Below are 12,605 nucleotides of genomic sequence, written 5' to 3'. Positions count from 1 at the left end.
ATATATATATATATATATATATATATATATATGTATATATATATGTATATATGTAGGTGTGGGAAAAATCACAAGACTACTTCGTCTCTACAGAACTGTTTCATGAGGGGTTCCCTCAATCATCAGGAGATTTTAATGGAAGCATTCACATACAATGGTTTATATAGGGCACAGAGTGGGTGGGTACAGGCAGGCGTAGGGGTGTGGTGATTGGCTCATGTGTTACCTAGGAGGTGTGTCCGTCTGTGGCGGCATGTTGAAATGATTTCACTGCGCTTGTTGAGGGATGACAGGTCTGGATGATATATAATAAACAGTTTCTCTTTTAAGTATAGGTTGCATCTTTTTTTTACCACTGTTGTAAGGTGTGCTGGATGCAAGAATTTGCCATGTTATTGAATATTCAACATTATTGTCTTTGAGGTTCCAAATGTGTTTGCTGAGTTCTGTAGAATTCCGCAAAGTCTGGTTTCTAAAGGAGGCGTTGTGATTATTCCATCTTGTTTTGAACGCTCCTTCAGTTAATCCTACGTACGTGTCGGATGTGTTAATGTCCTTGCGTGTTACCTTGGCTTGGTAAACGACTGATGTCTGTAAGCACCCTCCGTTGAGAGGGCAATCAGGTTTCTTGCGACAGTTACATTCCTTATTGGTTTCAGAGTCGTTTAGTCTGGGGGTGGGCATGACGATGACTTTTTACTGGGAAATAATTAGAACCGGTAGTGTCATGTGTCAAAATGGAGGCAGTGGCGATTGATGTACTGCAGTGTTTTTCAACCACTGTGCTGTGAGATATTGTCAACTGAACTAGCGACAAAGTAAACAAAAACAGAATGCTGGACGACAGCAAAGACTTACAGCGTGTGTCCGTACATGACATGACAATCAACAAAAAAAAGTGCATATTTATCCTCTAACTAAAAAAAACCCTCCAGGCAGCTACGAACCTCGCCTAACACACCCCACCTCCCCGGATTGTAAATAATAAATGTAAATACTTGTTCTTATGCTTTCTCAGCTCACTATGGTCACTGCTCACTGTACATATCCTACAAAGTGAGACCTACACTGTTACAATGTCCATTTCTCAGATGATGACATTTTTGATGACTGATATATGCTGATAGCAACACAACCTAATCCTCCCCCCACCCCCCCACCACCAACTCTCTACACATCCCACCCCCCAGATTTTAAATAATGTAAATAATTCAATGTATATATTCTGATGATTGACATGTGTTATGATTGTATTATGCTGATAGCATACTTGCCAACCTCTCCTGAAAACCTCCCGGGACAACATTTCTCCTGAAAATCTCCCGAAATTCAGGTGTAGCTGGAGGCCACGCCCCCTCCAGCTCCATGCGGACCCGAGTGACGTGTCGACAGCCTGTTTTCACGTCCGCTTTCCCATGATATAAAATAGAGTGTCTGCCCAATGACGTTAAAACTGTAGAATGATCGAGGGCGAGTTTTTGGTTTCTTATGTGGGTTTATTGTTAGGCAGTCTCGTTAACGTCCTCCCAGCGCGGTACCGTGAAGCAGTTCGTCTGATGTAAACAGCAATGTTGTGACACTCTCAAACAGGACAATACTGCCATCTACTGTGCATGCATACTGTATGTGACAATTACATCTACGGCTCTTAGAGCAGTGGTTCTCAACCTTTTTTCAGAGATGTACCCCCTGTGAACATTTTTTTTAATTCAAGTACCCCCTAATCAGAGCAAAGCATTTTTGGTTGAAATAAAAAAAAAGATAAAGAAGTAAAATCCAGCACTATGTCATCAGTTTCTGATTTATTAAATTGTATAACAGTTCAAAATATCGCTCATTTCTAGTGGTCTTTCTTGAACTATTTGAAAATAAAAATAACTGATGACTTGTTCAAAAATAAACAAGTGGTTCAATTATAAATAAAGATTTCTACAAATACTACGATGAGGTGGCGACTTGTCCAGGGTGTACTGCGCCTTCCGCCCGATTGTAGCTGAGTTAGGCAGCAGCGCCCCCTGCGACCCCAAAGGGAATAAGCGGTAGAAAATGAATGGATGGATAGCTGTAAATATACGCCTCCCTTCTTAACCACGCCCCTGACCACGCCCCCCCACCATTCGAAATCGGAGGTCTCAAGGTTGGCAAGTATGGCTGAGAGTATTTATTTGTACCATGAATTGATTAACGTTAACACGTTGAAAAACTTATTCCGGTGTTACTATTTAGTGGTCAATTGTACTTAATATGTACTGTACTGTGCAATCCTCTAATAAAAGATTCAATCAAACAATCAATCAAAAAAGCAGGTCGGGCAATAGCACTCAAAGGAAGATGTGAAGCTGCTACAGGAAAACACCAACAATACAGGAAAAGCCACCAAAATAAAAGCGCAAGACAGGAACTAGAGCACTCAAAAGAGGAAAACAAAAACGCACAAAAAATATATATATATAATAAGAACCGGGCGGAGTTAAATTTTTTAACGTTACTTTTGCTGGCGTACATCCGTACTTTTTCAATTAAAAGAATATGCCTTGGCTAAAAAAAAAAAAAAAAGGTTGAATAACACTGTCTCTTTAAGAAAGTCGTAGTCGGCTGGTCAGGAACTGGCCAGGAGCGAACGTCTGTAGGAATTTCCAAACTTTTTTGGGGGGGGCAGTTTTGTTAACATTGTTTCGCCTCATTTCCACTTCGAGCGAGGAGTAAACAGCGACTCGGTCTCGTCGGCGATGAAGTGACCGCGACGGGACTGCGGAAAGGAAACATGAGAGGGGGGAAAGTTGTGGAAAATGCCTGCACGACTCCTCCATCCCTCCCTCCAAACTTCTGCTAAGGCGGCTAAAGTAAGTTAGCTGGCGAGTCAAGCTGCTAACTGCTAAAACGCGACATTTTTTTTGGTAACATATGGACGTCAAATAGTAGATTTCGTAACGGAATGCGAGCACAAACGGGTAACGCTGCAGAGCTAAAGTACAAACCTCGTTTCCATATGAGTTGGGAAATTGTGTTGGATGTAAATATAAACGGAATACAATTATTTGCAAATCGTTTTCAACCCATATTCAATTGAATGCACTACAAAGACAACATATTTGATGTTCAAACTCCTAAACATTTTTTTTGTGCAAATAATAACTTAGAATTTCATGGCTGCAACAAGGGCCAAAGTAGTTGGGAAAGGGCATGTTCACCATTGTGTTACATCACCTTTTAACAACACTCAATAAACATTTGGGAACTGAGGAAACTAATTGTTGAAGCTTTGAAAGTGGAATTCTTTCCCATTCTTGTTTTATGTAGAGCTTCAGTCGTTCAACAGTTCGGGGTATCCGCTGTCGTATTTTACGCCTCGTAATGCGCCACACATTTTCGATGGGAGACAGGTCTGGACTGCAGGCGGGCCAGGAAAGTACCCGCACTCTTTTTTTTTTTTTTACGAAGCCACGCTGTTGTAACACTTGTCTTGCTGAAATAAGCAGGGGCGTTCATGATAACGTTGCTTGGATGACAACACATGTTGTTCCAAAACCTTTCAGCATTAATGGTGCCTTCACAGATGTGTAAGTTACCCATGCCTTGGGCACTAATACACCCCCATACCATCACAGATGCTGGCTTTTGTGAACTTTGCGCCTATAACAATCCGAATGGTTATTTTCCTCTTTGTTCTGGAGGACAACACGTCCTCTGTTTCCAAATATAATTTGAAATGTGGACTCGTCAGACCACAGAACAGCTTTCCACTTTGCATCAGTCCATCTTAGATGAGCTCGGGCCCAGCCAAGCCGTCGGCGTTTCAGGATAGTGTTGATAAATGGGTTTGGATTTGCATCGTAGAGTTTTAACTTGCACTTACAGATGTAGCAACCAACTGTAGTTACTGACAGTGGTTTTATGAAGTGTTCCTAAACCCTTGTGGTGATATCCTTTACACACTGATGTCGGTTTTTGATGCAGTACCGCCTGAGGGATTTGTGTCCGTAATATCATTGCTTACCTGCAGTGATTTCTCCAGATTCTCTGAACCTTTTGATGATTTTATGGACCGTAGATGGTAAAATCCCTAAATTCCTTGCAATAGCTCGTTGAGAAATGTTGTTCTAAAACTGTTCGACAATTTGCTTCCAAAGTGGTGACCCTCGCCCCATCCTTGTTTGTGAACTACTTAGCATTTCATGGAAGTTGTTTTTATACCCAATCATGGCACCCACCTGTTCCCAATTAGCCTGCACACCTGTGGGATGTTCCATATAAGTGTTTGAAGGGCATTCCTCAACTTTATCAGTATTTATCGCCACCTTTCCCAACTTCTTTGTCATGTGTTGCTGGCATCAAATTCTAAAGTAATGATTATTTGCAAACAAGAAAATGTTTATGAGTTTGAACATCAAATATGTTGTCTTTGTAGCATATTCAACTGAATATGGGTTGAAAAGGATTTGCAAATCATTGTATTCCGTTTATATTTACATATAACACAATTTCCCAACTCATATGGAAACGGGTTTGTAGGTAAGTGACAGCAGATGACAACATCTTAGTCAAGGCATGTTTACAATAAATACAGAAAAGCGAAAGGAAAGCCGTCGTAAACGTGTAAATATGAAAAAAAAACAAGGTTCCAGTGGGCTAAGGAAAAGCAATTTGTTTGGTGGCGTTACAGTGAGATTTATGAAGACTACTGCCTAAAGAAAACATTTCCACAGTCAGTAGGTGATATAGGGCTGCAAGTCAAGTAGGGCCAATTTCCTCCGCTTATCCAAGGTCGGGTCGCGGGGGCAGCAGCCTAAGCAGGGAAGCCCAGACTTCCCTCTCCCCAGCCACTTCGTCTAGCTCTTCCCGGGGGATCCCGAGGCGTTCCCAGGCCAGCCGGGAGACATAGTCTTCCCAACGTGTCCTGGGTCTTCTCCTTCGGACAGTCGGATGTCCCCTAAAAACACCTCCCTAAGGAGGCATTCGGGGTGCATCCTGAGCAGATTTTTTTTCCTGAAGGAATCAATAAAGTACTATCTATCTAGATCAGTGGTTCTCAAATGGGGGTACGCGTACCCCTGGGGGTACTGGAAGGAATGCCAAGGGGTACGTGAGATTTTTTTTTTTAAATATTGTAAAAAATAGCAACAATTCAAAAATCCTTTATGAATATATTTATTGAATAATACTTCAACAAAATATGAATGTAAGTTCATAAACTGTGAAAAAAAAATGCAACAATGCAATATTCAGTGTTGACAGCTAGATTTTTTTGTGGACATGTTCCATAAATATTGATGTTAAAATTTCTTCTTTTGTGTTAGAAATGTTTAGATTTAAGTTGATGAATCCAGATGGATCTCTATTACAATCCCCAAAGAGGGCACTTTAAGTTGATGATTACTTCTATGTGTACAAATCTTTCTTTATAATTGAATCACTTGTTTATTTTTCAACAAGTTTTTAGTTATTTTTATATCTTTTTTTCCAAATAGTTCAAGAAAGACCATTACAAATGAGCAATATTTTGCACTGTTATACAATTTAATAAATCAGAAACTGATGACATAGTGCTGTATTTTACTTCTTTATCTCTTTTTTCAACCAGGGGGGTACTTGATTTAAAAAAATGTTCACAGGGGGTACATCATTGAAAAATGGTTGAGAACCACTGCGCTAGAGAATGAGGAGTGCTTGAAACTCCACATGTCAACATCTCCGGCCAGTGCCACACCAACAAAATGCCCAAGCAACTATTTCCACGTCAACACCGAAAAAAGTTTGAGAACCACTGATCTGGATGCCAGAACCACCTTATCTGGCTCCTCTCCATGTGGAGGAGCAGAGGCTTTACTTTGAGCTCCTCCCGGATGACAGAGCTTCTCAGCCTATCTTTATAAGGGAGAGACCCGCCACTCGGTGGAGGAAACTCATTTTGGCCGTGATCTCATCCTTTCGGTCATAACCCAAAGCTCATGACCATAGGTGAGGACGGGAATGTAGATCGACCGGTAAATTCAGAGCTGAGCCGGAAGGTGGTGATATCCTTTAGAGATTGATGTCGGTTTTTGATACAGTGCCGTCTGAGGGATCGAAGGTCACGGGTCATTCAATGTTGGTTTCCGGCCATGCCGCTTACGTGAAGTGATTTTTCCAGATTCTCTGAACCTTTTGATGATATTATGGACCGTAGAGGTTGTAATCCTTAAATTTCTTGCAATTGCACTTTGAGAAACGTTGTTTTTAAACTGTTTGCTCACGCAGTTGTGGACAAAGGGGTGTACCTCGCCCCATCCTTTCTTGTGAAAAACTGAGCATTTTTTGGGAAGCTGTTTTTATACCCAATCATGGCACCTACTTGTTCCTAAATCGCCTGCACACCTGTGGGATGTTCCAAATAAGTGTTCGATGAGCATTCCTCAACTTTATCAGTATTTATTGCCACCTTTCCCAACTTTTTTGTCAAGTGTTGCTGGCAAGAAATTCAAAAGTTAATGATTATTTGCATCAAAAAAAAAAGTTTATTAGTTTGAACATCAAATATGTTGTCTTTGTAGCATATTCAACTGAATATGGGTTGAAAAGGATTTGCAAATCATTGTATTCCGTTTATATTTACATCTAACACAATTTCCCAATTTGTATAGAAATGGGGTTTCTAATATTGCCTAACGGTTTAGCTCGGTTGGTAGAGTGGCCGTGCCAGCAACTTGAGGGTTGCAGGTTCGATTCCCGCTTCCGCCATCCTAGTCACTGCTGTTGTGTCCTTGGGCAAGACACTTTACCCACCTGCTCCCAGTGCCACCCACACTGGTTTGAATGTAACTTAGATATTGGGTTTCACTATGTAAAGCGCTTTGAGTCACTAGAGAAAAAGCGCTATATAAAAAATAATTCACTAACAGCTGACAACTGTCATTTTGTACACATGATTGTGTTTACTAGATGAGCAACGCCACAGGTAACCCACGCTACGGTCCGTACCTCGGTTTGAATCCCACAGTTTTGCTTCTTTTCCGGTACGTTTTGTGCCCCGAATGAAGCTGAGATAGGCTCCAGCGACCCCAAAAGGGACAAGCGGTAGTAAATGGATGGATGAATACTAGCATTTGTGCCTCAGTTTCAACTAGCGCCTCCCCGCTCTTTGTTGACATGTGTTTGCTTCATTTATTTAGGCTTCCAGTGTGCCAGTCTACAAGGAAGTGGAGGTTTACATCCACTGCGACTAAATAAAGAGTCCTGCAATGAAGGTGACCGTCACGTTTGGGCAGACAGGTGTGGTGGTGCCCTGCAAGGAGGGATGGACGGTGAGGGATCTCATCCAACAAGCCACACAGAGATACAGAAAACTCCTGGAACAGGTACCGTGCCCTGAGAATGTCCCTTTAGATCAGGGGTTTGGGAACCTTTTTGTCTGAGAGAGCCATGAAAGCCAAATATTTGAAAATGTATTTCCGTGAGAGCCATAAAATATTTTTTAGCACTGAATGCAACTAAATGCATGCATTTTTAAGTAAGACTAACATTTTTAGAGTATAATAAGTGTTTTATTCTTTTTAATAACATTGCTATGCTAAAGTTAACCAATAATAAATATAATACCTCTTACCATTATGCGACATTTTGAACAGGTGCGATAGAAAATGGATGGTTGGATTAAAATGCATGAGAATAATTTGAACGTTATTTTTAACACTGTGATTACCAGCGGAATTATTAATTACTTATCGTGCTAAGCAATGTTAGCTAAGATTTATCAGAGAGCCAGATGCAGTCATCAAAAGAGCCACATCTGGCTCTAGAGCCATAGGTTCCCTACCCCTGCTTTAGACTTTGTTGCTGTAAAGTACAAAACCCAAAACCTGGGAATTCGGCACGTTGTGTATTTCGTGAATAAAAACAGAATACAACGATTGGCAAATCCTTTTCAAGAATGGACTGCAAAGACAAGATATTTAATGTTCGAACTGGGAAACTTGTTTTTTTCAAATAATCATTAACTTAGAATTTAATGGCAGCAACACATTGCAAAAAAGTTGTCGCAGGGGCATTTTTACCACTGTGTTACATGGCCTTTTCTTTTAACAACACTCAGTAAACGTTTGGGAACTGAGGAGACCAATTTTTTTAAGCTTTCAGGTGGAATTATTTCCCATTCTTGCTTGATGTACAGCTTAACCCTTGTATTATGTTGGAAAAAAATGACATTGATTATGTTGCGGGTCGTTTTGACCCGTACTGTGTAAATGCACTCAAAACAGTCAAGAAAACAGGTTAAACCAATAACAATTTTATTTTAGGTTATATAAACATTTAGAAAAGTGACATACAATACATTTTTCATTCCAATTGTATTATGTTAAGGGTCAATTTGACCCATTTCAGTTTTTGTGTTGATCAAAGTACTGGTTATTCTTTCTTTTTCTTGCTGAACTCTGGTGACTTTTCCTCATCTAGGGTCATGAACTGGTGTGTAAATCTGGACACTTTGTTGTGTAGTGGAATGTTTGTGCAGAGTTTGTATAAAAAGATGATGTTGCGAGTCATTTTGACCCAGGCGCTTTCATGTGGGTAAATAGCTGTTCAGATCCAAAAATAAACATGTCTCCTCTATGTACTTTTTACTTTGATGTACAATTGTTTGTATTTTGATTGTCTCTGAGACCCAGAGCCAGGTGTGTGAAGAGAGGGAACTTTGTCACACTTGTCCTTGTCTCCTCAGATGTCATCCTTCTGGAGCTCATTTTTGGTGAGTTTGTCAAAGAGATGACATGAGAACAGTGACAAGGACAAGTTTGAGAAAGTTCCCTCTCCTCACACACCTGGCTCTGGGTCTCAGAGGCAATCAAAATACAAACAATTGTACATCAAAGTAAAAAGTACATAAAAGAGACTTGTTTATTTTGACTATTTACCCACATTAAAGAGTCTGGGTCAAACTGACCCGCAACATCATCTTTGTATACAAACTCTGCAAGACATTCCACTACTCAACAAAGTGTCCAGATTTTACACACCAGTTCATGACCCTAAATGAAGAAAAGTCACCAAATTTCAGCAAGAAAAAGAAAGGATAACCAGTACTTTGATAAACACAAAAACTGAAATGGGTCAAATTGACCCTCAACATAATAGAAGGGTTAAGTTGTTCAGCAGTCCGGGGTCTCCGTTGTGGTATTTTAGGCTTCATATTGCGCCACACATTTTCAATGGGAGACAGGTCTGGACTACAGGCAGGCCAATCTAGTACCCGCACTCTTTTACTATGAAGCCACACTGTTGTAACACGTGGCTTGGCATTGTCTTGCTGAAATAAGCAGGGGCGTCCATGATGACTTTCCTTGGATGGTAAGATATGTTGCTACAAAACCTGTATGTACCTTTCAGCATTAATGGTGCCTCCACAGATGTGTAAGTTACCCATGCCTTGGGCACTAATACACCCCCATACCATCACAGATGCTGGCTTTTCAACTTTGCGCCTTTAACAGTCCAGATGGTTCTTTTTCTCTTTGGTCCAAAGGACATGACGTCCACAGTTTCCAAACACAATTTGAAATGTGGACTCTGTAGTCCACAGAACAATTTTCCACTTAGCATCAGTCCTCCTTAGATGAGCTCGGGCCCAGCAAAGCCGGCAGCATTTCTGGGTGTTGTTGATAAATGGTGTGTGAATGACTGAGCATTTTTAATGGACTGTCCATCTTAGATTTTATTCCCAGTCATGGCATACACCTGTTCCCAATTAGCCTGTTCACCTGTGGGATGTTCCAAAAAAGTGTTTGGTGATTTCTCATCAACTTTCTCAGACTTTTTTGCCGCTTGTGCCAGTTTTTTTGAAACATGTTGCAGGCATCAAATTCCAAATGTGCTAATATTTGCAAAAAAGTTTTCCAGTCCGAATGTTAAGTATCTTGTCTTTGTAGTGCATTCAGTTGAATATAAGTTGAAAAGGATTTGCAAATCATTGTATTTTGTTTTTATTGCACAATGTGCCAACTTCACTGGTTTTGGGGTTTGTACATTAAAGGAACTGTACTTTTAAAAAAAAATATTTCGTCTAATAATCCTTCTGTAAGACAAGGAGACATGTTTTTTTTATTTTTTAAGCATTCTTGCTTGTAAATAAATGTTAGTAAAAGTCAGCTAACAATGAACCAAACGGGAGTCGCTATATTCTGCTTGTAAGGCGCTATCAACAAACTCCATAAATGATTTCCATGCATGCTGTAAGTATTAATCATGTAGTAACTGGCATATTCATACTAACATGTATTATTTACGTATTTTTCCCATTTTAAGCATAAGGCGGCGTATTCATTTCAGGCTCATCAAAACATTATTTTATTTTACTTAGAATGCATACAAAAAGAAAAACGTGTTCTTGTCTTACATAAGGATTGTAGCATTCTTATAAAGGTGCAATCCTTTTAAGGGACACAAGCAAAAGGGCCCTATTATGCAAAACCAACTTTTCTTACCTTAATAAGCAAATAGGAAACGTGATCTACAGGTAGAAGTGTTCCATTGATTGTTTAAAGGGGAACTGCACCTTTTTTTAAATTCAGCCTATAGTTCACAATCATAATAAAAGACATGATGACATATGTATTATTTTTTTTAAATTCATTCTAACTCGTAAATGAACGAAAATGCTACGTCTGTTTGGCATTGTGATGCCGGGTTCGATTCCCTCGAGGATGCGTCAACAAGTGAACACAGCAAAGGTAAGACTATAAACAATTTATTTAACGAAAATGATTTATGAAAACAAAACACTGGTGCTAATAAAAAGGCAAACCAAAGACGCTAGCAAAAAAGCTACGACATACAACAATGAGAACTAAACTGGCACGTAGGCACATAAAAGAGCAAAACAAAACATACAGCATGAGAGCTGGAATGAGAAAAGGGTTTAGCGTGAAAAGCTAGCGAGAATATACATACGATGACAAGAGTGCGGACGTAACTCATTGCGTGAAAGCAAATTATGAACCCAGGCTGAACAAACAAAAGAGAACGGCTTATAAAGTGACGGTGATTATCTGTAAGCAGGTGTGCGGGGCGTGAGCAGCAGGTGAACTGATGAGTAACCATGGTGACCGACTTAAACAGGAAATAATAGGATCAGATGGAGAGTGAAAATAAAAATGGAACAATAAACAATAATATGTGGAGAATCCAAAAAGCGGATCACAACAGAAAATAAAAGTTTGCTTACAACGGATCCAATGTGAGGTCCTCTATCCCGCCCATAAACCCCAAAAATAACCATCCAAAAAAATCGCCACCAATACTCCATTTACATTTTGTGACTTGAATATTAACCAAGTATTAGTGACATTGTTATTATAAGAGTTAACGCAGACAAACTATTTACAGCGGCGACGTAATCACTACAATGCCACTCTGTTTACATCATGGTAAGCTGCTTCCTTGCTTGTAGACGTTTATTGTCGATCATAAATCATGGCTCTCACCTGGATTTTACAAGGCTGAGGATGTATTCCAAATAGTTGGTACACTTTGACAGCCAATGGAGACCTGTTTATGGCGAGAACGAAACGGAAAGACACTTGGTTCCACCCCCCTTTTCTTTGCGAGGATTGTGAGTCATTCTTCAGCTAAACGGGAATATAACAAAATTTTATCAGTCGGCATACTAATGACAGCAGACCTTGTTCAGTAAGTGATGTTTTGTATAATATTTATAATGCATATGTTCCTTCTTGACTGCACTTAAATGTAGAATATATGTAGAATATATTTGTATTATTCATATATTATATATGTAATATATGTTCTATATTTATTATTATTATTATTATTGTGTATTGTAAGCGAACTGTGGTGCTGAATTTCCCCCAGGGATCAATAAAGCACTTTCTATTCTATTCTATTCTATTCTATTATTATGTTTGTCGGCTCTCATGAAGTCTGTAGTGAGTAATAATCAGTGATGTTGTAGAAAAAAAATAACCTTGAAATCAATGCGCCGCCTACATTTGAAATAAGCAAAATACCTAAATATTAGATAGCATTATAAATGTAGCTATAACTACATTACATATATACTTACATTATACATATATATAAAACCTTCATGTACATATTTGGATGTTTTTTATGGCTTTTATAGGCAGAATAGGGCGACTCACAGAGGCTCCACTGTAAAGTGACTTTTGATTGCATTTATTTACTGTTATTATTTAGTAAAAAAATGGAAAACATATGTGTTCTTGTCTTGCACAATGACTTTGAATGATAAGCAAAATTCCCCCAAAAGTGCAGTTCCCCTTTAAAAGAACAAGTCGGTTAGGTTTGTTACAAAGTGAATAATGTGTTAGTCATGTGACTTTATTTATCACATCCCCATTTGAGCCTCCAGTTCTCACTGCTTTCAAAGCTCAAACGTTGGTGTGCAGGTACCGTACACACATTCTTCCGCCGTTTAAAAAAAAAATAAAATAAAACATTACATTTTGAGGTGAAAAGTATTGTATGGTATATTCAGGCCTCGTTTCTGCATATGCAACTTTTATGAATTAAATTCCTGATTGACAGCTGGGTTGGTTATGTACGTGTAAAATGTAATGTGGAAAACTTTGCTGTGTAGGTTCAATATGTCTGTT

General features: G+C 39.3%; 1 protein-coding gene across 1 annotated transcript in view; it reads left to right on the top strand.

The window, feature by feature from the left end:
• The first annotated feature begins 2,587 nt into the window (after positions 1-2,587).
• LOC133564224 (partitioning defective 3 homolog B-like) overlaps positions 2,588-12,605 on the top strand; it is a 405,625-nt gene continuing 395,607 nt past the window's right edge. The window contains exons 1-2 of the mRNA XM_061918379.1: positions 2,588-2,843; positions 7,149-7,334. Coding sequence (XP_061774363.1) covers positions 7,218-7,334 — 117 coding nt within the window. The 5' untranslated portion in view covers positions 2,588-2,843; positions 7,149-7,217. The remainder of the gene's footprint in view (positions 2,844-7,148; positions 7,335-12,605) is intronic.

This window comes from Nerophis ophidion, linkage group LG13, assembly GCF_033978795.1.
Source record: "Nerophis ophidion isolate RoL-2023_Sa linkage group LG13, RoL_Noph_v1.0, whole genome shotgun sequence".
NCBI classification, from domain to species: Eukaryota; Metazoa; Chordata; class Actinopteri; order Syngnathiformes; family Syngnathidae; genus Nerophis; species Nerophis ophidion.
The sequence above is the reverse complement of the archived record's forward strand: the minus strand, read 5'-3'. Positions and strand labels throughout refer to the sequence as shown.